This window comes from Saccopteryx bilineata, chromosome 4 (assembly GCF_036850765.1).
Source record: "Saccopteryx bilineata isolate mSacBil1 chromosome 4, mSacBil1_pri_phased_curated, whole genome shotgun sequence".
Taxonomy (NCBI): Eukaryota; Metazoa; Chordata; class Mammalia; order Chiroptera; family Emballonuridae; genus Saccopteryx; species Saccopteryx bilineata.
The window spans coordinates 178675763-178700841 of record NC_089493.1 but is presented as its reverse complement, the minus strand read 5'-3'; the positions used below and the strand labels follow the sequence as shown (position 1 = coordinate 178700841).

At 48.1% G+C, this 25079-nt stretch overlaps 1 protein-coding gene across 2 annotated transcripts in view; it reads right to left on the bottom strand.

The window, feature by feature from the left end:
* LARP1 (La ribonucleoprotein 1, translational regulator) overlaps positions 1-25079 on the bottom strand; it is a 92603-nt gene that overhangs the window by 51405 nt on the left and 16119 nt on the right. The window contains exons 1-2 of one of the 2 annotated variants that reach the window (XM_066273093.1): positions 10863-11007; positions 10134-10692 (exon numbers count right to left, since the gene is read on the bottom strand). The exons of the other annotated variant lie outside the window; for it this stretch is intronic. Of the exons in view, the coding sequence (XP_066129190.1) occupies positions 10134-10578 (445 nt within the window). The 5' untranslated portion in view covers positions 10579-10692; positions 10863-11007. Of the gene's footprint in view, positions 1-10133; positions 10693-10862; positions 11008-25079 lie in introns of those variants that run through there. 2 annotated transcript variants of the gene reach the window in all.

The following is a 25079-nucleotide window of genomic DNA, read 5'->3' as shown; positions in this document are numbered from 1 at the left end:
TCTGCCCCTCTGAGAAGTCAGAGAAATCCCTACCCCTAAAGGATGATAATTGCCCGAGACCTACAATTCAGGATTGACTTGGAAGCCTGTTCCCTTTTGTAACCTGGGAACACTGTCCCAAAGGACAGGAGACCCCAAACCATCTGTTCTTTTGTTTTTTTCAATCAAATTTATTGAGGTAACAATGGCTAATAAAATTATATAGGTTTCAGGTGTACAATTCTGTAATACATCATATGTATACTGTATTTGTCCACCCCAAGTCAAGTCTCCTTCCATCACCATTTAACCCCCATATCTTCTTCTACCTCCCCCCACTCCCGTTTCCAAACCATTTATTCTTTATTTTTTTAAGTGAGAGAGAAAGACAGGAACAGACAGACAGGATGGGGTAGAGATGACAAACTATGAATTTATAGTTGCACCACTTTAGTTATTCATTGACTGCTTTCTCATATGTGCTTTGGGGGGCTCCAGCTGAGCCAGTTACCCCTTGCTCAAGCCAGCGACCATTTGGTCTCAAATCTGGGTCCTCAACGTTCCAAAGTGACGCTCTATATCCACTGTGTCACATCCTGGTCAGGCCAAACGATTGATTCTTAAGCTAAGAGGCTCTGCCACATGGCCAGAGTAATCTTTCAAAAGGAAGAAAATACTATTCCTTCACTTAAATCACTTAAATTTTTCAATGGCTCTCAACTGCTTTCCTGTTAAAATCAGAATTTACTTTCCAATCATCTACACTACAGCTCAGCTCCCTGAACCCAGGGCCTTTCCTCAGATAACTCCTAGCCATCCCTCCCATTTCAGCTTAGTCATCGCCTCCTCCAGAATGACTCCTCTGACTTACAGTGACTGAGCCCGGCTATACTTCCAAACGACCCACACCTTTCCTACACAGCGCCTTCAGTGCTGGACAGGGAGTGCGTGTGCTCCTTGTCGGCATGGACTTTTATTATTCATTGTGGCATCCTGCATGCCAGACTCAAAATGTGCTGAATGCTGCTCTTACATTATGAGATCCATCCATCCATTCACTAATTCAATGTCCACCAAGCTGCCAATATGTGCCAGACATGCTGCAGGTGCTGGCAATACAGCAGGGGTCAAACACCAAAGCCTCTGACCCAGGGGTGGTAAGAGCTACAAAGGAAAATGGAGCAGGGTACAAGAGATGGGGCTCCCAAGTGTGGGGTGGCAATGTGCTGTTTCACATAGGGCGGTCTGGGAAGACCTCTCCATCACAGTGGTATTAAAACAGGAACCAGAAGAAAGTGAGGCTGTGAGCCATGTGGCTAGCTGGAGGGAAGAGCATTCGGAAAAGCTATGAAGCAGGAGAGGGCATCATGTGCCTCAGGAAAAACAATGTGGTTGGGAGGAAAAAGCACTGAAAAATGTCAGAGCTTGGGGAGAAGGGTGGTGTAGGGAGCCAAATGAAGACTAGACTCCCTTATGAGGAGCCATAGAGGATTTGGAGCAAGAGTGACAGGAGATCAGTTAGGAGGCTGCTATAATTTAGGTGAGAAGCAATGGTATATGAACCAGGTTGGCAACAGAGGTGCAAGAAGCATTTAGCTTTGGATGTGATTTTTTTAGGAGCCAAAGGGATGTAAATTAGATGTGAGGTGACAAAGAAATAGCCAACGATGAGCCCAAGGTTTATAGCCTAAGAAATGAGAAGAACAGAGTTGCTTATTAACCTCTACTGAGTCTCATCTCACTTTCCTCATCTGTGAAATGGGTATAAAAAGATCTCCTACCACCTGACCAGGCGGTGGGGCAGTGGACAGAGCGTCAGACTGGGATGTGGAGGACCCAGGTTCAAGACCCCGATGTCGCCAGCTCAAGCATGGGTTCATCTGGTGTGACCAGCTTGATCCCAAAGTTGCTCGCTCAAGCAAGGGGTCACTTGGTCTGCTGTAGCCCCCCAGTCAAGGCACATATGAAAAAGCAATCAATGAACAATTAAGGTGCCGCAACAAAGAATTGGTGCTTCTCATCCCTTTCCCTTCTTGTTCGTCTGTCCCTATCTGTACCTCTCTCTGATTATGTCTCTGTCACACACACACACACACACACACACCTCCTAGAAGATCTCCTACTGAGACTCATTACATAGAACAGAACATGGAAAGCACCCAGTAAATGGTAACTATGATATTACTTTTATAAATTTCAGTTATTGGGAGTTTCAATACACTAGTGTCTGTGACAAGGAAGACAGAAACCACATAAAGCCCAGGTGGACTACTCATCAAGAGGGCTCCCAGACACTGTGGGCCTTCAATTCCTTTGAAAAGCCTGCAATTTTAAAGCTGGGAAGAAATAAATGGCTACTTGGAATTGCATTATGTCTAAAGCATAAGGTACTGTATTTCCCCATGTATAAGACACACCTTAATTTTGGGGCCCAAAATTTGGAGGGCGGGAGTATTACATAAAAGTTATTGAACTCAAATTTTTATTCATCATAAAATTCATACAACTCCTCATCACTGTCAAAACTCCCACCCGCCCTGGCCGGTTGGCTCAGCGGTAGAGCGTCGGCCTAGCGTGCGGAGGACCCGGGTTCGATTCCCGGCCAGGGCACACAGGAGAAGCGCCCATTTGCTTCTCCACCCCTCCGCCGCGCTTTCCTCTCTGTCTCTCTCTTCCCCTCCCGCAGCCAAGGCTCCATTGGAGCAGAGATGGCCCGGGCACTGGGCATGGCTCTGTGGCCTCTGCCTCAGGCGCTAGAGTGGCTCTGGTCGCAATATGGCGATGCCCAGGATGAGCAGAGCATCGCCCCCTGGGGGGCAGAGCACCGCCCCTGGTGGGCGTGCCGGGTGGATCCCGGTCGGGCGCATGCGGGAGTCTGTCTGACTGTCTCTCCCTGTTTCCAGCTTCAGAAAAATGAAAAACAAAACAAAAACAAAAAAAAAAACTCCCACCCATTAGCTTGTCCTCATCTGTGTCTGATGACGAAAGTCTTCAACAATGAGCACAAAAACAAACACGAAAAAGCGGGAAACGCAAGTAAAAAATATCTACAACCACTGTGTAAGATGCATCAAGTTTTTAGACCACAAATTTTTCAAAAAAGGGTGTGTCTTATACATGGGGAAATACGATAGTTACTACCATCACAATTTCAGAAGGTTATTACAAACACCCTGTAAACATCTGGGTTTACTAAGAGTAACCCAAACTGAGAGGGAAAGCCCCTCACCATATATAACATTCATGTGGCTGGCTTTATAAAATTCATCAACCAAAGCTGATACCCCCCCAATGTTCCCCCCGAACCCCCCAAGGCAGCAAAATAAAAAAGTGCCATGGCAAGACTGTCCTGATTTTGGTAAACTGTCTCACAGTCACCTTAAACTATCTGCCACAAGAAGTTGGCCAGTTGGTCCTGGTACCTATTATAAATAACGCTGCTTGAAAATTAAGCTAATTGGATTATTCATCCTCACTTAGGAAAGCCATGAAGAACTACTCAGAATAGTTGATTACCTCAAACTAGATATATCTACCTTTGGAATGCATCTTCTTAATATAAACAACTTACATCTGTGTGGGACATTTGAACTTAAAAACTGGACTACCCCCATACGTAGTATCAATCTGATTCTCAAAACAAACTCAGCATAGGAGCTAGGCCCATTCTGTGAATAAGAAAAACAGGCGAGATAAGCTAAGGCCATTAAGTGACAGCACAGAGAAATACTCTGCCCATGTTCTGAATTAATTCCCATCATCCATCCTCCTTTGCTCCTTCACTCCATTTTCCTTTTTCTTAGCAAGAGACAGACAGGCAGGCAGGGAGAATGAGAGAAGCATCAATTCTTCGGTTGCAGCTCCTTTGTTGTTCATTGATTGCTTTCTCATATGAGCCTTGACGGGGGCTTCAGCGGAGCCAGCGACCCCTTGCTCAAGCTGGCAACCTCAGGGTTTCAAACGTAGGTCCTCAGTGTCCCACAGGCCGATATGCTATCCACTGCACCACCACCTGCTCATGCCACCCCCTTGTTTTCTGTACTTTCATTAGTTAGGTACCAAAACTTACTTCCTAACATGAACAGCAAGGTAAGGCTGTCCTCTCTCCTGGCCACTCCCTTAGGTCACTCTGGACCAGCCAGGGAGGTTTGTGAGCCCAGATTGAGGAACCTGTGGGCCCTCTTGAGGCCCCAAAACTCTAATTACCCTCTTTGAGCTTGTCTTAGATTTTGCAAACAGGGGCACTCCCATCTGCCAAGCTCTCCATTTTAAAGAGGTTTCTTGTGGTTTCAGGCCTGCTCCTCCTCCTCTCCCTAACCCACTTCCCAAAGGGAGGGAAACAGTGCTGAGTAACAGCTATAAAATGCTCACCCTTGCCTCGGTCCCACTGCAAACGGTGTTGGTCAGCCGAAAGAAACTCTGCCTCTTGGGAGGGTCAGGGTTCAAGGCAGATAAGATTACCCACCACCTCCCAAGGACCTGGATCCACCTCCTGACCCCCCTAACCTGTCCCTTCCTAGCAGGCAGTCACCACTCAGCGAGGTAAAACCTCCCCTCACTTCCCCTTCAGAAGGTGTCCTCAATGTGTGCATTCTTTAGAAGAGAGGAAAGTGATCTGAACTACAGGAAAAGAGCTTTAAACCCTCATTTATCTAGGCTAACCCAGCAGTCCCTAGCCAAATGAGTATAATATAACCAGTTGCAGAGTTACAAACAAAAAACAATACCATTATCACTCCCTGACAAATAATTCTTTAATATTATCTAAAGTGATCAGATTTCCTCAACTGTCACCACAATGTCTTCTTATAACTGGTTTACTCGAATCAGAATCCAAACAAAATCCACATAGTGCATCTGATTAATAACAACTCTTTTCATCTGTAAAATTTCCCTTTTAAAAAATGCCATTTATGCCTGACCAGGCGGTGGCGCAGTGGATAGAGCGTTGGACTGGGATGTGGAAGGACCCAGGTTCAAGACCCCCGAGGACGCCAGCTTGAGCAAAAGCTCACCAGCTTGGACCAAGGGTCGCTGGCTCCAGCAAGGGGTTACTCAGTCTGCTGAAGGCCCGTGGTCAAGGCACACATGAGAAAGCAATCAATGAACAACTAAGAAGTCGCAACGCGCAACGAAAAACTAATAATTGATGCTTCTCATCTCTTCGTTCCTGTCTGTCTGTCCCTGTCTATCCCTCTCTCTGACTGTCTCTGCAAAAAAAAAAAAAAAAAAAAAAAAAAGCCATTTACTGACTGATAAAATAATCTGTGTGGTAGAATTTCTCAATCAGGAATAGGATAAACTGCTACCTCATGGTCAATTTGTTCCTCAGATCTGTGGTTCTTTTAAGTTTGGGTTCAATTGTCACTTGGTGGGGGGAAATATTCATAGTGCTGTATACTTTCCACTATAGCATGTAAGGCACGTTACAGCTGGTTGTCCCACAATGTCTGCTGTGCATCAAGTGAAGTCCAAGGTTCCTGAAGCCAGGAGAGTCATTTCAGCCCTCACACAGCTTAGACTGACAACTGAACTTCTTAACCACTACAGTAGATATAAACATAAGTATGTATATAAAAGAACTCTGTTTTGGTTTCTTTCTTTCGTGGGGAGAGGGTTTATTTAAGAAGTGTTTTTGATATTAAAAAAAAACTTTGAGGACATTTAGACCTAACTCAGTCCCATCATTTGACAGACAAAGCACGGGGGCTGCTGGTTTTCACAATACTGACAAAGAGCAGAACCAGAAGTGGAACAAACAGATACTAATAATGGTGATCGTTTATTATAAAAAATTTAAAACAGCAATTATTAAATAGGTAGCATTTAACAGATGCTCTGTGCTTGGCACTGTGCTAAAGACTTTATAAACATCACTTTCCTTAATTCTCATGACCTCTTGGAAAGGTCAAATTCTCATTATGAGTAACAGTGGCTCAGAGAGGCTCATTCACCCAAGATTTCACAGTATGTTAAATGCAAAACTGGATATATACAAATATAGAATCATTATGTTGTACACCTGAAACTAATATATATATATTATATGGCAATTATCTCAATAAAGAAAAAGCAGCAGCAAAAGAAGCAAAGCTGGGGCTCCAAAGTGCAGACTACATGATTCTAGATCAGAGATCTTACTTGCACCCAGCCTACTTCCAGAGGTGGGGAAGGAGGAACCAGGGGCTGAGGGAGCTCTGGAGCTACGAGGTCTTCACAAAGCGAAGACTGACGCCCAGATCCACAGATGCCGCAATGAGTGCAATGGGGTGGGCAGACCTGAGGAAAGGCCCAAACCCAGGAAGGAAAGTAGAGAAAGGGAGTATCGGTTTATTTGAGGCCAGAGGAGTGAGGTGGACGATCCCTGGGGTTGTCATGGGTTAGCCGAGATTACAACCCTTTATTTTGTGCCATCAGTTAGCTACACTTCAAAGGGATACAGAAAAAAGTGATGCCCAGAATATAAACACTCAAGTCTCAGACCCTACCGCAGACTTTCATTTAAAGAGAAATCAAGATTGGGGTGGTGGACGCCCAGTGCAGTGTACAGATGACTGCACTGTGGAATGATACACCTGAAACCTATGTAATTTTATTAACCAATGTCACCCCAATATATTCAATTAAATAATAAATAAAGAGAAACATCCTGGCTAGATAAGCGTGGTTGGTTAGAACATCGTCCAGAAGCACAGAGGGACTGCAGCACTTGTTCATTTAAAGTCGGAGGCATTGGGGTGAGTGGAAGCTTGTAGTGATGATGCACTCTCAAAGTCTCAGCCCACTACACGTGCACTTAGCCAAACTTTTACTTCAGTCAGAGTGGCCTTTTCCCACAACCCTGAAAGCATATGTGCACTCTCCCAAAAGGTAATCTTAATGAAAGGCAAACAAGCTAAAACTTATTTTTAAAACAGTCATCATACCACATTCCAAAGCAAAAATAGCCAATTATTTGGGTAATCAACATTTAAGATTGTCCATACCATGCTTTTTATGTCTGTGGATAACCAAATGTCCATTTTCAAGGAGATGACCTCATGCATTTCATGGAGTACTGATATAATACCAGAAAAGCAGTACTGCATCTCCAGCCCTCTTTTTTTTACACGTGGAGAAAACACCCAGAAAGAGTCCTGGAGAGTCCCATAGGCTCAGTTTCCTGAACATGGTATAACAGCTACAAGCTAGGCACTAGGGCTAAGCTAAACACCTCACACATATCATGATGAACGCTCACAACAGCCCCAAGAGAGAGATAAAGCCGTAATTTAGTCCCTAGTATATAAATAGGGAAGCTGAGGTACAGAATGGTTAAGGAACTTGCCCAAGGAGGCACAGCTCTCAAGTGGTTAAGAGCTGGCATTTGAACCCATAGTTTTGATCCCAGACCCTTTTCTATATATCATTTCTTCTTTTAACTCAGATGTCCTGTGTCTCCTGTCCTTAAAGAGTTGTAGCTGGGATCGAGAAAAAACTGTAAATGTTTTCAAATTATTCTAGAGGAGGAAAATACAAAATACCAAAATGTAAATCCCAAGATTTGAAACTACAAATGTAAGACAGAGAAGCATAAACCAGAATGGAGAACTCCACAAGCAAAGGGGGAATATAGAAAAACATGTTTTATTACTAGTTACTGAATGTGTCCCTTACAGAACTAAAACACTAGCATCAGAGCCAAAAGGAGGGCTAAAAATAGGCATTTGCAAGCAAGCTTTGGAAAACTTTTAGCTTGCTTATGAGATACTCATTTCTGTCGACTCCCCAAAACATATGCATCACAGAACATAAAAATTCCCAAAACCACACTGCCACTCCAACGGTGTCACATTTAAACCTGTCCAAGCAGCAAATAAAATCTAGGCTGGAAAAGGGCCTTACAGATCCACGTAGACCCCAAAGAAAGGGCCATCTAACCTTACCAGACAGACAAGTCAGTCACAGAGTTCTCCCTCAAAAAGCATACAAGACCCTAACTACAGGCTTAACCAGAAGCGGCTGAATTAATTCAGTTAAATACTATTCCAAAGGTTCAAAACCAACGAGTACACAGGACACTTTCTTGCCTTAAGACTCCAGAAAAACAAGCACAGAGCAAAGCTCAGAATTTTGCTTTGGGTATTTGAAGCAAGTTAGCTTCTCCACTCGGAGGAAAAGGTGAGATGTCAGCCAAACTCTTCTTCCCACCAACAATAAGCCAATGACGCGCCCTATCAAGGGCCCATGGACTTCCACAAACCACCAGCTCAGGCACCCAATACCACCTGATGTCATGGCTGATTTAAAACCCACAAGGCAGGTTCACCATTGGCTAAGCAGCAGTAGCAGCCAGGGTGAGTGAGTAGCTCCATTTAAACTTCTGAGGAGTGCTCTCTCCAGGGGATGATTATACCCCTTTGAGTTGAAAGAGGGGGAAGGACCAAAGAGTGTTTTAAAGTTGTTTTCCCTCCCTCTGTGGGTGGACTAGGAGGGATATGCAAGAAAATGGAGGTTTCGGCACTGCCCTTTGCATAAGACGGTTCTGGAAAGGAAAGGGGGGAAGGGCAGAAGGAAGAGAACACAGCTCGAGGTACTTTAGTAAACTCCAACTGTCCCCTCCTCCAAATGAAGCAACCTTAAAAGAAATAAAAATTGCAACACGCCATTTTCAGAATTAGCTGTTCTGGTTTTCCTAGGACCACGAGTGATCCTACTCCCTTGAATGTGAAAGCATTAAGCTGCCCCTTCAACTTTCCCCATTTTGACGGTTTAAATCAGTCAGCCTCAACCAACGACTGCAGAAATGGAGGAATTTTGAAAAAGCACTAGGGCTATGGCCACAGGCCATCATTCTAGTTACAACTGGGTTTTGATACTGGCCCACTTCAAAAAGACCCCAAACCGAAGAATCCAGACGCATAATGCCCCTACGCGCCGGCAAAAGGAGAGAGGGCGCACTCCTAACCCAAGCAGACGGTCTATTCTCAGCACAGAGAGGCCCGACGAGCCTCCATATTCCACACCGCCTCTCTCCCCCATGCTGACACGGCTCCTTTAAGAATCCCTTGCAACCCCACCTCCCCAAGGTCCAGACCCAAAAGAACCAAAAAACCTAGGGAGAGCGAGGGCACGGGGAGCGTCGGTCGGCGGTCACATGCCGCTGCCGGTGCGGAGAGGCACCACGGTGTCTCGGCTGCGGAGGAATGCCGGGAAGAGGGGCCGCGCACTCACATTCGCGCACACGCACACTCCCGACCGCGCCGCCGGCCCGCACCCGCCTTCCACCCCTAGCGCGGCGGCCGGCGCTCAACGCACAGGCCGAGCCGCCGCGAGCAGCCCGCCGGCCGGCAGCGCATGGCGCCCAACTGTCACCCGCCCGCCCAGCCCGGCCACTCCCTCCCCCGCCGCCACACGCCCCTCGTGCCGCCTCAAGCCCCCTGACTCGCCCCACATTTTCCGCCTGCCCCTGAACTGGATTCCCCGCACACTCGCCATCCGGTTCCCTCTCAAGGCGGAAGGTCCTCGGGATTCAGGGGGGAAACCACCGAATTCAATGACACGTTGGGTTTCCTCCTCTCCCCGTTCTCTCCGTAACCGACCCCTCAACCCGTCGCCAATGGCTATTCTACCGCCTAATACCATCCTACTGGAGAACAAAAGTTGTTAACTTTTAAATCCCGAACTCGTCGCCGGGCGCTTTGCTGCCCATGACATATACTCATTAAACATCTACAACATGGGGACGATCACAACGCTACCAAAACGGGGAGCGTGGGGCGGAGCGGGAAGAGAGGGCTTCCCGAGAAAGGTTTAGAATAGAAACCGTGTCTCACACCAACACGCGGTGGGAAAGAGGGCCCTTTTCACCGAAACCAGCGCCCACCAAGTCCCGGCAAGGTAGGCCCGGACCACGCCGTTGCCCACTAACCGCTGCGGCCCAGGCAGTGGCCGGGGCCTCCCGGAGGCCTGGCCCTTCGGCAGGGGCAGGTTCCGAGTGTGTCGGGCGGGGGAGTACTCGGGGACCCGAATAAGCCAGGAAGCAATAAAGAAAATAAGTCCCGAGTCACCACGACTAGCGGCGGACCCCCAGGCCCAGGAGGCCGCTGGGGGAGGGGACGCCCATGTCCCCGGAAGAGGCCCCCAAACCCAGGATAGCAAGCAGAGAGACCCACCTGGAGGGGACTGTCCGTTCACAGTGGCCAGGACCGGGGGCAGCGCGTTCTTAGTCCACGGGTTCACCTTGGGTGGAGGGGCCTCCACGAAGTCTCGGCGCCCGGCGCCCGCGGCTCCGGCCACTCCTCCGCCAGCGCCCGGCTCGCCGCCGCCGCCGCCGCCCTCCTCCCCGTCGCTGAAGGCCAGGCCCTCGGCGCACGGCGTTTGAGAAGGCCGCGGGCTCTCGCGCTCCAGCTGCCCGGTGCCCTCCTTGTGTGGCTTGGCGCAGGGCGGCCGAGGTCTCCGGACACTGCCGTCCGGTTCCCCCCCTCCAACGTCGTTCGCCCCGGGTTCGCTTTTGCTCTCGGGCGGCGGCAGCGGCTTCTTTCTCACCAGCCCCCCATGCTCTTCGGCCTGCAAGAGCGGGGCGCCCCCCGGCAGCAGCGGCTCCACCTGAGTGGCCATCTGCGCGCCCGCCCCCCCGGAGAAGCCGGGCGCGCCAGAAGCGGCCTCCCCCGCCTCGAACTTGGCTCTCAGAGCGCCCGCGACGCCTTCCTCAGCGGCGCTGGGCCCCAGTCCCTGCGGAGAAGAGTCGGGGTTCACGCTAGGCGCGAGCTCCCTCCCGGTCGGATGCAGCCGCCGAAGATCCCAGGCGGGGCGGGGGGGGGGGGAGGAAGGCCCCCCACTCTGCGGTCCAGGCCTCCTTGGCGCGCGTCCCCCCCCGCCCGTTCCTCGCAAAGTACCCTCACCCGGAGCCTGGCAGACTTCTTGTCCTGTCCCTCCCTCCCCCCCGCCGCCGGGGCGGCCCGGGCTTCCCGGCTCGGGGGCTGCAGCAATATGGACGGACGGGGGAGAGGCGCGGCGAGCGGAGCAGACCACGCGATCCGCGGCAGGCGGCGGGCGGGCGCGCGCCTCGCGACGCGGCCGACGAGGGGAGGGACGGTGCAGCGGGGGCGCGCCCGCTAGGGCAGGCCCTGGGCGACGGGCGGGCGGGCAAAGGAGCCGGGAGCGCGCGCGCACGGCCTCGCGGGCCCGCCCCTCGCCCCGCCCCTCAACTCCGAGTCCTCGGAGTACCTCACTGGCTAGGGGGTGAGGGGTGCTCAGACCCGACGGGGGCGAGCACGTGCCTGATGCAATTCATGGGGCGGGGGGTAAGGAGGGAGGCAAGCGACAAGCGGCGGGGGGGGGGGGGGGTAGGGAAAAGGGGAGGTGTCTTAAAGGGCCAACGCCTGAGAGCGGCCGCAGGTGGAGCACATGGGAGCGGGCCACGCGGCTGGCCGGGCCTGCTGACGCTTTTTAGGTTGGGTGCACCGGGTTCGGGGAAAGAAACCATTAATGTCACCTTCGGCCTACAGGAGGGTGGACGCGGGTGCCTGTCCACCCCGAAGACGTGCCGAGGCTGCCGGTCCCCTGGCACCCCACGGGCCTGGCCCCTCCAGGCCCCTCCGGGGTGACCTTGGGAGAGCCGCCCTCACCTCCGAGGGCTGTTTGGCTCCTCCTCGCCGACCCTGGGGACAGTGCCCGGAGGTGGGTTTGAGCGCCCGGTCCGGAAGGCGGGTCCTTAACCCTTAGAAGCTGGGGCGCCTAGAAAGTGGGAACGTAATTACCAGCAGTCCCCAACCTGGCCAAACCCCTGAACCTGGGTATTTATAGGCAGGAAATGTATTTTCTTTCAAGTAGATTTAGTTTTTTCTAAAGAATTGCTTTGGGCGGAGCTAAACCAACACTAGATTGAGACTCCAGAGGTCTGAGATTGTTATCCTGGCCCTGGTGCTGCCCCTGATCAACTCTGCATCAGTTACTAACACCGTGGGCCCGTTTTCCTAATGGAAAACGAAGGAGTGAAGTATGACAGTGGTTTTAAACTTTAGTGCACATTCAATTAAATAAATATTTACTGACCTCGTAAGTGGGGGCCTTTGGGTTCTAGGAAACCGGGATTTGGCAATAAACCAAGCTAACAAAGTCTCTATCCTCATGGAATTTACATTCTAAGGAGGAGAGACAAAAAACATGTAATAAACAAATTCTTGTCTAGTATCTATGAAGACAATAATAACTAGAGTAATAAGTTAGACTAAATCAGCTATTTTAGTTTGGATGATGAGGGAAAACTTTGAATGCAGATTCCAAAACATTTGGAATCAGGCCTGTCTGGGATTGGAACCAGAAATCTGCATGGCTAGCTAACAAGATTCCTTGGGTGCTTACCCACCAGGTGGTCCTACACTTCACTTGGAGAAGTCCTGGCCTCTAACTGGCTATGATCCCAACTGCTCAAAAAGAGAACAACCCAGAAATGCTGGCCATCTTCAAGAAAATTAGAACCCTCAATCAGTTGAATAAAGGAGAAGGATTATATAAAAGCCTCTTGAGACTGCCTCACAGGGCAAGGCTGGTGTAGGGCTGTTGTAAGTAACTGTGACCAGGACTACAGGGGAGAGGTGCTGGTGGGATCAGCCAGGCAATCTGATGTCTAATCCCAGCTCTTCCGTAATTCAAACTCTGAACTGGGGCCAGCTCTCCACACTTCCTTGGGCCCCGTTTGCTGGTGGAAAAATGGTGGTAAATAATGCCTGACTTGCTTCTTCCCTCTGAACTTTTGTGAGGAGTCAAGTAAGACAATGTAAGTCAAAAATCTGTGTCGCCTGACCTATGGCTGTGCAATGGATCAAGAGTCAACCTGGAACGCTGAGGTCGTCAGTTCAAAACACCAGGCTTGCCTGGTCAAGGCACATGTGGGAGTTGATGCTTCCTGCTCCTCCCTCCTTCTCTGTCTCTCTCTAAAATGAATAAATAAAATCTTAAAAGAAAAAATCTATGTCAATTACAGAGACTGAGGCCAATGCTTCAAAAGAGATACTAAAAAAGGTAATGATTAAAGGGATCTCAGTGAATTTAAGCAGGATTTTTCATAATTGTGTTATGTATACCTTTGATCAGGAGGTAAATTATTGCACATTGCCACTGGAATGCATTATTTTTTACTGTATTTATTGATAATAGTTCCTGAAGAGGTTATTTACAATAGGCGCTCTCTAAACTTTGTTAATAGAGGGCATAATGGTCATTGTTGGTCATTCTTTTCAATATTCCTGTAATTGGAGGTAGAGGGGAAAGATGCCCTCATACAACTCAAGGGGAACAGGGCTCTGTGTGGACAAGTAACCAGTTCGTGCCACTCAGCAGTCAGTCTGAGCTGAACAAGCACTGCCAGGACCTGCTGTGTGGAGGCTGGAAGGGCATTGGGTTCTGCACACCTGGGCCTGCCCTGCCCCAGAGAGGGGCTTCTAAACACCTGTGTGTCATTTTACAGATGGGCTAACTGGGGCCAGGGAAGATGAGATCTGCATGAGATTATACCTGAAACTGAGGTTGTTAGAGCTAGAAGGAAAAAAATCTTAATGAGTATTAAATATTTCTGTTTTGCTGGTGAGGACACTAAAGTTCAGAGAAGTAGAGCCAGGTCTCACACCTGAGCATCCTGATCCTAAATCCAGTAGCTTTTCCTACATAATGGAATTGGGGTTTGAATTCAGGAGTTTTTTTAAATTCCCAACCCACCATGGCATTCTATATGCATATGTTTAGTTCTAAATACTAATAATGACCCAATAGTTACGAGTAGCTTTTACTGGGTAGCTACTATATAACCAGGTTCTATGAGAATTACTTGACATTCATTATCTCACTTAATCCTTACAGTAACCTAATGAAATAGGTATTAATTCTTTTCATAAATAGTTATTGAGTTCCAACCATGTACCAGGCACTAGGCTAGGCCTTGCAGGTGTAATTATCTTCAGTTACAAACAATTACAGAGTTCAGAAAGGAAAGTGAAATGGGTGCCTGGGTCCCACCGGCAGCAGCTAAATAGCAGAGTGGGTTTTTTCAGGACAGTCTAACTCCACAGGCCTTGTTCTTACCCACCACATCACACTGTAAGGCCTATGTTTCTTCCCTACAGTGCAACATGCACAACCCATAAGCCTGGAGCCTGACCTGTGATGGCACAGTGGATAAAGCGTTGACCTGGAATACTGAGGTCGCAGGTTCAAAGCCCCGGGCGTGCCTGGGAGTTGATGTTTCCTGTTTCTCCCCCCTTCTCTCTCTCTCTCTTTCTCTCTCTCCTCTTCTCTAAAATGAATAAATAAAATCTTTTAAAAAACAAACATAAGGCCTGGGAAGATACTGAAAATGTTGAATCCTGTCTCTCTAAAAGGTAAATTCTAATTGAGGGGGAGGTCGACCAAGTAATTAAGCAATAGGTGACCTCAAGCCAAAAAAAGGAGTATGACAACAGGATTTAGGCAGAAAGGGACAGAGATCAGACTAACTTGTGCTATACCCATCACTTCATCACTACCATGTGCTGAAAACACATAGACACACAAAATGAGAAAATGAAACTTGAAAAATGATGAAGTGGGTCCAAATACCTAATTGTAATCAATGTTGTGTTAGCTTGCTCCTGGTGCGGACAAGTTCCTAAAGAGACAGTGGAAGCCAAACGAGGGACTAGAGCAGGGGTCCCCAAACTACGGCCCGCGGGCCGCATGCAGCCCCCTGAGGCCATTTATCCAGCCCCGGCCACACTTCTGGAAGGGGCACCTCTTTCATTGGTGGTCAGTGAGAGGAGCATAGTTCCCATTGAAATACTGGTCAGCTTGTTGATTTAAATTTACTTGTTCTTTATTTTAAATATTGTATTTGTTCCCATTTTGTTTTTTTATTTTAAAATAAGATATGTGCAGTGCGCATAGGGATTTGTTCATAGTTGTTTTTATAGTCTGGCCCTCCAATGGTCTGAGGGACAGTGAACTGGCCCCCTGTGTAAAAAGTTTGGGGGCCCCTGGACTAGAGAGTGGGGAGACCTGATTTATAACCTGAGTCTCACCTCCGGCTTTGCTGAATGACTTTGGGCCGACTCCTTCCTGGTAAAAGCAGGGTGGGGTCGTTCTGTGAGTTATCTGTGCTTATTAGGAAGGAAAATTTAACATACTAGGATGTGCTGTTTTATTCTTCATTGAGTTTGATTTTCCAAAGGACCTTGTGTTTCTGGGAGTACTTGGGCTGTATCATTTATCTGCTTCTGATATCAGGGGCTCCTGGGCAGGAGGCCTCTTTATACTGACATGGAGGAGTGGGGTGGGGTCAGCAAAGGCAGGTGCCTTGGCCAAAACAAACAGTGCCAGTGGGGGAGTGGTTTTCCAAACCCTGAAGACTCTTCTGCCTTCTGACACATGCCAAGGAAGTTCCTTCAGTTCTTGGGGGAGGCTCAGCCTCGATCTCCTCTTGGGAAGTAGATAGAGACAGCAATGGTTAATGTGTAAGGCAAGGAGTGAGGGAGGATGCGGACTGTTCCCATAATAGCTGGGTAACCCCAGGCAACGCTTTTCGGTAAGTATGATTGTCCCCATTTTACAGATGAGGAGGTATACTCAAGCCACTCAAGGGAGTTGAAAAAAGAAACAGGATGTACTTGCAGTAAAGAAGGGCTGATAGAGAATTAACTTTTAAAATATTCACTACTCTGAGTTAGAGACAGGCACCATCCTTGCCTCTTTCCCTTCCACTCTACCTAGACAGCCTCTTTCTCCAGCCGTAATACCATTCCTGGCATTTCTGCACTTCTCAGGTGGTCTCATAATGGGCTTCTTCCTAATTTTTCTCCCTGCCCCCCCCACACACACAATCACAGAGTAGCTCCCCTTCATCCAAGCAGGATGAGTTTCAAGACCCCTAGTAAACGCAGTGAAAATGCAGATAGTACTGAACCTTACATGTACTGTTTTTTTCTATACGTACATTCCTATAATAAAGTTGAATTTATAAATTAGGCATAGTAAGAGATTAACAATAACTAATCATAAAATTTTTAAAGTATAACAATAGGCTGTAATAAATGTCACGTGACTGTGTGTGCTCCCTCTCTCTCTGGCTTGCGCTCTCTCTCTGATAACCAATTTGATAACTGAGACAGCTACTGAGTGACTAACAGCTGAGTAGCAGATAGTGTGGATGTGCTGGACAAAGGGATGATTCACATTCCTAGCGGAACAGCTCGAGATTTCATCATGCTACTCAGATTGGTGCGCAATTTAAAACTTATGGATTGTTTATTTCTGGAATTTTCCATTAATATATTCAGACTGTGGTTGAATGCAGGTAACTGAAACTGTGGAAAGTGAAACCACAGATGAGGAGGAACTATTGTATATATATTATATGATATATAATGCACATAATAAATATACAAATTATATACTTTTAAATAATAAAATATAAAAATAAAATGTTAACTTGAGCAAACAAAAGAAAATTTAAGTCTAGCAAAAACAAAACCCATATAAAAGCCCACAACTTGGAGGTAATCACTGGCCACATGTTAGTGTACCTTCTTCTAGTTTTTTATCTCTGTATATTTTACATAGTTGAGATCATAGTGCATTCAGTAGTTGTATTCGTTGCTTCCTTCCCCCCACACTATATTGTGAGCACTTTCACCACATCATTGCAAATCCCCTCCATACAGGCAGTCAGTGTCACCTATTAAGCACCTATGGTGCCTTACCTCACGGTAGCCCACCTTATATTTGTATCACTGTGCATTTCCCAAAGGGCTTTCATGGAAACAGGACCAACTTGATTGTCCCAGTTGGCAGCTGAAGAACTGAGCTCCACATAAATTCCGTGACTTGCTCCTGGATGCCGGGGCAGCAGAATCAAGATCAGAGCCCAGCAGCATCGACCTGGAAATGCTGAGGTTGCCGGTTCAAAACCCTGGGCTTGCCTGGTCAAGGCACATATGGGAGTTGATGCTTCCAGCTCCTCCCCCCTGTCTCTCTCTCTCTCTCTCTCTGTCTCTCTCTCCTCTCTAAAATGAATAAATAAAATAAAAATTAAAAAAAAAAGTTAAAAAAAAAAAAAAAAAAAAAGAACAGAGCCCAGCCCTGGCCGGTTGGCTCAGCGGTAGAGCGTCGGCCTAGCGTGCGGGGCACCCGGGTTCGATTCCCAGCCAGGGCACACAGGAGAAGCGCCCATTTGCTTCTCCACCCCTCCGCCGCGCCTTCCTCTCTGTCTCTTCCCCTCCCGCAGCCAAGGCTCCATTGGAGCAAAGATGGCCCGAGCGCTGGGGATGGCTCTGTGGCCTCTGCCTCAGGCGCTAGAGTGGCTCTGGTAGCAACATGGCGACACCCAGGATGGGCAGAGCATCACCCCCTGGTGCACAGAGCATCACCCCATGGTGGGCGTGCCAGGTGGATCCCGGTTGGGCGCATGCGGGAGTCTGTCTGACTGTCTCTCCCTGTTTCCAGCTTCAGAAAAATGCAAAAAAAAAAAAAGATCAGAGCCCAGCCTGACCAGGCAGTGGCCCAGTGGATAGAGTGTTGACCTCGGATGCTGAGGACCCAGGTTCAAAACCCTGAGGTTGCCAGCTTCAGTGTGGGCTCATCTGGCTTGAGCTCTGGCTCACCAGCTTGAGCATGGGATCATTGACAGGATCCCATAGTCGCTGGCTTAAAGCCCAAGGTTGCTGGCTTGAACTCCAAGGTCACTGATTTGAGCCCAAGGTCACTGGCTTGAGCAAGGGTTCTCTGGCTCAGCTGGAGCCCCCCTCCCCCCTCAAGGCACATATGAGAAAGCAATCAATGAACAACTAAAGTGATGCAACTACAAGTTGATGCTTCTCATCTCTCCTGCTTCCTGTCTGTCTGTCCCTTTTTCTCTGTCTCTTTAGCTAAAAAAAAAAAAAAGATCAGAACCCAGGTCTCACCCCTTCCCTTCCATGTCCATACATCACACAAGGGAGACACAGATAGCACATATGAAAAATGCAAAACCCCACAATCAGACAAACTCAGGTAACCAAGTTTAACCATGCCAGGGTTAGGAAACATCCAAGCAGCCAAAATGAAGGCAGAAGGCAATTTTCCTGGCAACACGAACATAACTAGTCACTGAGCTCCCAGGACAGAAGGACCCTGACCTAGGGACTGGAGTGGAAACAATAAAGGGTAAGACATGCTCTCTGACCTGGGGGACAAACTTCACTACACTAGCGCACTGTTCGCTTCATAGACCACTTGCCTGTCCTTTACGTATGGCACAGAAAACAAACAAACAAAAAAACCCACGCAAAAGTTTGAGATAAAAAGAATCAGGTTCAGGCTTACATTTGCCCACTTCCAGGCTGTGTGATATCAGGCAAGTTACTACACTTCTCTGAGCTTCAATATCTCCATTTGTAAGATGGTAAAAAGGGAAATACTTAACTGTTTTTCATTATGCCTTTGAGAACTTAAGTGAACCAGTATTTGTGAAAGGGTTTTATAGTCCCATTCTGCCATCCATCAGCTCTATAACCCTGGGCAAGTTCTTTCACCCCTTTCGGCCTCAGTTTTCCCATCTGTAAAAAGAAGGTGATTGAACAGTACCTACCTCTTAGGGTTATTGTGAGGATTAAGTAAATTAATACATGTGAAATGTTTAGAACAGTATCTGACAAATAGTAAGTGCTCAATAAACATTCGCTATTATTATAAATGGGATAGTGGTCATTGGCCTGGAGTCAAGAGAAACATTCTTCAAATCTCACAAAGTAATAGAGCAAGTGCTACCCTATTCTACAGTTGAGGAAACTTGAGGTTCAGAAACATGAGGGGTTTATCTGGAGTCACGCTGCTAGTCAGTGGCAGCTCTAGGACCTTTAAGGATTCCAAATGCAATGCCTTACCCCTGCAGGTAATATCCTAACTGTTGCAAGCTGTCAGCCCTCTGCCAGCTGCAGCTCCCTCATGTGTTTTGTTTGGCCCCCTCAGTATTTTTTCTAATGGAATTTAACTGTGATTAGATGAACCCAGCACACAGTAGTACGTTTGTTGCTCCCAGCCAACTACACTCATTTAGTTCCCTGTGCAGGCTGATGCGATACCATTCACTGCACACATGGTACAGTCAAGCTCTGGAGACCAGAAGGGAAGCAGGGAGGACCACGGTCTACAGGGACAGGGAAGAGGTAGTCAGGGAAACCTTCCTGGAGGTAGCTGTATTTGAATTAGGACTTAAAATTGGGGAGTGAGATGTGTCCAGATTAAAAGGAAAAGTAAGGGATAGGGCAGATTGCTTTAGCATTTGGTGACCTTCAGGAATGCTTTTGAGTTTCCCTGCCAAGGCCTCGCCAGGTGTTTTCCTTGGTAAAGCAGAGGAAAGAAATGAGCTTGCCCTCTATCGCAGACGAGGCCACACAATTCAGGAGGTACAGAGTCAACACGCATTGTCAGTGTTTGTTGATTGATTAATATGTGCCATCATCCTTGAGAACTCAGCACTGTACAAGACACCTGCAGAGAGGTGTGATCACGTGAACTGAAGTATGAGTCATGGCCCCTGTCCTTGAGGATAATAACAGCAAGAATGGCAATGAGAGTGGCAGGGGCTGTGGACAGGAAACTTTTTTGCTTAGGGAGGCAATTCCCAAGGAACATTCCCCAGAATGAGAAGAGATAGTCCAACAAGATGAATTCTTTCATGAAATCTGACTGGTGGTTGTGCAGGGGTTAGAGCATCGACTCAGGATCCTGAGATACTTGGTTCAAAACCCCGAGGTCCCCAGCTAGAGCACAGGCTTGTTGGCTTGAGTACAGGATTTCCAGCTTGAGCATGGGATCATCGACATGATCCCAAGGTCACTGGCTTGAGCCCAAAGGTTGCTGGCTTGAGTGCCCCCTCCCATCGGGCACATATGAGAAACAAGCAATTTAAAAAGAAAACAACTAGCCTGACCTGTGGTGGTGCAGTGGATAAAGTGTCAACCTGGAAATGCTGAGGTCACTGGTTCAAAACCCTGGGCTTGCCTGGTCAAGGCACATATGGGAGTTGATGCTTTCTGCTCCTCCCCCCTTCTCTCTCTCTCTCTCTCTGTCTCTCCCTGTCCTCTGTAAGATGAATAAATAAATAAAAAGTCTCTCTCAGTTCAGCAATCTAAGACAAGAGGAGTGGTATTTTAAAAAGAAAACAACTAGCCTGACCTGTGGTGGCACAGTGGATAAAGCGTCGACCTGGAAATGCTAAGGTTGCCGGTTCGAAACCCTGGGCTTGCCTGGTCAAGGCACATACGGGAGTTGATGCTTCTAGCTCCTCCCCCCTGTCTCTGTCTCTCTCTCCCTCTCTCTCTCCTCTCTAAAATGAATAAATAAAATAAAAATTAAATAAATAGCCTGACCAGGCGGTGGCGCAGTGGATAGAGCGTCGGACTGGGATGCGGAAGTACCCAGGTTCGAGACCCCAGAGGTCGCGCGCGGGCTCATCTGGCTTGAGCAAAGAGCTCGCCAGCTTGGACCCAAGGTCGCTGGCTCCAGCAGGGGGTTACTCGGTCTGCTGAAGGCCCGTGGTCAAGGCACGTGTGAGAAAGCAATCAATGAACAACTAAGAAGTCGCAAGGTGCAACGAGAAACTGATGATTGATGCTTCTCATCTCTCTCTGTTCCTGTCTGTCTGTCCCTGTCTATCTCTGCCTCTAAAAAAAAAAAAAAAAAATTAAATAAATAAAAATTTAAAAAAAAAAAAGAAAACAACTAAAGTGAAACAACTATGAGTTATGCTTCTCATCTCTCCTCCCCCCCCCCCGTTTCTCTCTCTCTCTCTCTCTCTCTCTCTCTCTCTCTCTCTCCAAAAGAAATCATTTTGGGGAAATGAAATAATTTGGGTTAAGCAAGGTTAAATGAGTGTTTTGCTACACGATGTCTCAGGGCCCTAGGTTCCCAGTGGATGTCTAAGAAGGACATAGTGACTGCAGCATTCTCCACACAGGTGACACAGAGCAAACCTGGCTCTGATATTCCATGGAGCCTCCTTTGAGAAACGCTGACTCAGGCTGGTGAAGGGGCCTCCCTTTCAGACGGTGGGATTTAGGCAGAGGTCTGCCTTTCAGTTCTGGCTCCGCTGCTACTTCCTATAGGATCTAGAAAGTCCCCATTTCTTTTCTGGACTTCATTTTTTCCATTTAAAAAATCTGGATAGTCTGGAATTTTCTCCCCATCATAGCAGGCTTGATAGCAGCTTCTAACGGTTCATACCTCCCCAGCAGAGAGGAGGGGTGTGGTCACAGGAACGAGATGAGAAAGTGTGGCAAGCTGCAAAGGCTGCCTGCCTGCCTGTCCCAGTGGCAGCCACTGGCTCAGAGAGGTCTGTCAATCCCCACGGGGTCCTACAGCACTTGAGTGTCTAGATCTGTGACTAATGATAAGAAGAGGGAACTTAAAATTATATGAGTGGCCTAATTACCTAATGCGGACAAAGTGGGTAGAGATCATTAGATAAAAAAGGGAAGAAGTATCCTAGCTCATTTGGTATGGGTAGCACTGCCTGCTGTGTTTTCCACAATCTGCCAGGTGACTGGGCTCCTAGGCAGCCCCTCAACTGGGAAAAGCAGGAAATGTTACAGCATGTCTGTCACTTTCCTGCAAAACCTGCTCCAATAACTTTATATTGCAACAAGAATAACCTCCAGACCTCTCCCCTTGGCTCACAAAACCCTATGTGCTCCAGACTCCATCCACCTCCAACTTCCCCTCTTTGCTACTGTCCCTGGCCCTTGCCATGTGCCGGCTACCGAAACACACAGCGCTATCCTAGCCCAGGGGCTCCGGGGCATAGAGTTCCCACTGCCTGGAACACGTTCCCCCAACACACATACACAAACAACATATGTACACTTCTCATCCTTCTAGCTTCAGCTTTGAATGGTCCCTTCTAAGAGAGACCTCCCTCGACCAACTTGGCTGATGTATTTCATGTTCCTCTTAATACAGATCACAATCTCTGATTTTATGTGTTTACCTGCTTTTTGCCCATTTCCCCCACTAATGTGTAAACTCTAAAAGACTGGGGCTTGTGGCTCTTTTGTTCACTCTTTAATATCCCCAGTCCTAAGTGTAGTGCTTGGCATAGTAGGTATTTAATATTCTGTTAAATAAGGCTTCTGGCAAGTTGCTGTCCCTCTCTGGGCCTCCGTGTCCCCATGTGTGAAATGAAGTGGTTGGATGAGGTGCTGCTGGGAGCCCCTGGGGCTCTGACTGTGGTTCTGACTAACATCTGGGCTTCGGGCCCAGGAGCGAGCCTGGTGCATTGTATCTCCACTATGGTGCACACTGTGCACTGATCCAATCGGGCAGCAGGCACCCTGTAATTCAGTGCTCTGCTCTTCCTCCTCCCCCACCCCTGGGCCAGGGACCATGCTGTCAGATTTCCAGGGTGATCTATGCATAGCCACCTGTTCTCCCAGCTCCCTGATCCCAGGACCGATGAGGGGAGGATGGTCGGCAGGCTGGGTGGACTGGGAGAGGATGTTCAAAATGGAACCTCAAGGGCCAGGAGTACCTGTCTCTGTCCTGAACTGAAAGACTGGAATTTTTGAGAGATTTCATTAAATCCTCTAATCTCTGGTTAGAAGGGACCTTCCACGATGCTTGGCCAGCCCTCTGCCTTAAGCCTCACTGGCCTCTAAGCATTTGCTCAGCGGTGATCCACTTGAAGTGCTTGCTAAGTGCCTCTCCGCCTCTTGGCTGCTCACCTCGCCAATGAAGAGCTTTGTTTAGAAAGTTCTTTAACCAGCAGCATCATGAAACATGAGGCAGTGCAGCATAGGGCAAAGGGCCTGGGCTCGGAGCCAGGTTGCCTGGGCGGAATCTCACCTTGGCAACCTCCTTGCTGTGTGTGCTAGAGCAAGCCAAGAAGCCTCTCTGTGTCTCCATTTGTCTTCTATAAAAGAGGGAAAACCTTTTGGGGGCTTTTGGGAGAATTACAAGTGGTAATGCCTAGTGAGAAGGTAATAAACGCCCACCACCTATGAGTGCTCTTATCGTTTTTATTATTGTATTTAGATTTCTTTGGCCTCTGTTCTCTGGGTTGGTCGGTTTGCAAAAAAAGGCAGTGGTGGGGTCCAGCCCAAAGACTCAGGCCTGGGAATTCAGAGGGGTAGGCTCACTGGTGACTGTAGGAATATTCACTTCCTCTTTCCGGGCCTCAGGATCCTCACCTGTAAAAAGGAGTGCACATGGTCCTTGCCTCGCTCTTTACCACAGGACCCACATATAGATCAAACAAGCAATGGCACAAGAAGGCTTTGAAAAGTGAAACATGCCAGGTAAATGTGAGGGATTCATCTTATTCTGCTGGAGAAGCCCTTGCCTCTTTTAGCAAGGCACATTAGCTTCCAAACTGCAAAATAGCTCAACTCAGCCTATTTGGCAAACCGTGTGTTTTTGGTACTTGTCATGAATTTGAAGCTAATCGCTTCAGAAGCTCCTTTCATTAATGTACTGGAGCAAACAAATTTGAGAAGGGTTTGTTTATAAGCATTTGTGTGCTCACTTCAGCAGTAATATACTGATAAGCATTAGTGTGCATTCCTATTGGCTGCAGAGCTTAGCTGATTTCTGTCATCTTTGTTTATTGTTATAATTATTATTTCTTTAGTTTCTCATCTTCAGGAATTTGATTAGAAGTATCTGGGTGAGGTACATTCACTTTTGCAAATGTCAGCAGAACACAGTTGTGCTGCATAATTTCAGGAAGTCTTGTGTGACCTTTGTTCAATACCCATCATGTCATGTAGACCTAAGGCTGGGGGAGGCCCCTAGAGTCAGCCTTCTCATTGTACAGGTCAGAAACCAAGGTCCAGAGAGGGGAAAGTACTTGCTCAAAGTCACACAGCTGGTTAATGAAAGATGCTAAACTAGATAACCAGGTCTCTTGTCTCTAAACTCCATGTCTTTCCAACAGTTGTATAGAACCTTGCAATTTCTCTAAATTAGCTGATTTTGTATCCAAAGCTTGTAATTCATAGGGGTTTACATTGGTCAAAACTCACTGAGCTGTACACTGAAAATCTGTACAGTATATTATTATAAACTTAGTTCAATTTTTAAAAGATGGTAAGATGGTATGACAGAGTTCTATCCCATGAGAGGGTCAGTGTCTAAGGTCAGCATTTAGGGCAAAATAATGTATAATCTAAAGGGTTTAAGGAATGTGCTGAGGAAGGCAGTACATTGGAGCCAGCATGATCCCTCCAACAGTGATTCTGTGGGCATTACACCAGGGTCCAGATTAGATGCCGGTTAGCGTGTAGAGGTCAGGTCGTGAGAAAAAAGAATGCATTTCTACAACAGACTAGTATTCAAGAGGGCAGGATGCGCGTGTGGTAGCCAAGACTGCTAAAGGAGTGGCAATTATAGTACCCCATCTAAGACAGACAGACAGATACACCACACACACACACACACACACACGCACGCACGCACGCACATGCTCACTGACCTCTCTGAGCAGATTCCTGGCACAGGTTAACTGAGGGCTAGAGCTGGAGACACAGATCTGAGGGTCCCTGGGACCCAGAGTGTGGGTGGAGTCAGAAATTTCAGGGTTGCTGAGAGAAGCTGAGGGGAAAGGGGTTGGAGCTGGGCTGGAAAGCTGGAACAATGGAGAACACCTCATTCAAGAGGGGAGGACAGGCCCTGGCCGGTTGGCTCAGCGGTAGAGCGTCGGCCTAGCGTGCGGAGGACCCGGGTTCGATTCCCGGCCAGGGCACACAGGAGAAGCGCCCATTTGCTTCTCCACCCCTCCGCCGCGCTTTCCTCTCTGTCTCTTCCCCTCCCGCAGCCAAGGCTCCATTGGAGCAAAGATGGCCCGGGCGCTGGGGATGGCTCTGTGGCCTCCGCCTCAGGCGCTAGAGTGGCTCTGGTCGCAATATGGCGAGGCCCAGGATGGGCAGAGCATCGCCCCCTGGTGGGCAGAGCTTCGCCCCTGGTGGGCGTGCCGGGTGGATCCCGGTCAGGCGCATGCGGGAGTCTGTCTGACTGTCTCTCCCTGTTTCCAGCTTCAGAAAAATGGAAAAAAAAAAAAAAAAAAAGAGGGGAGGACAGGCTTGGGAAACCACAGAAGGAGCAGATCAGAAAGAAGTTTA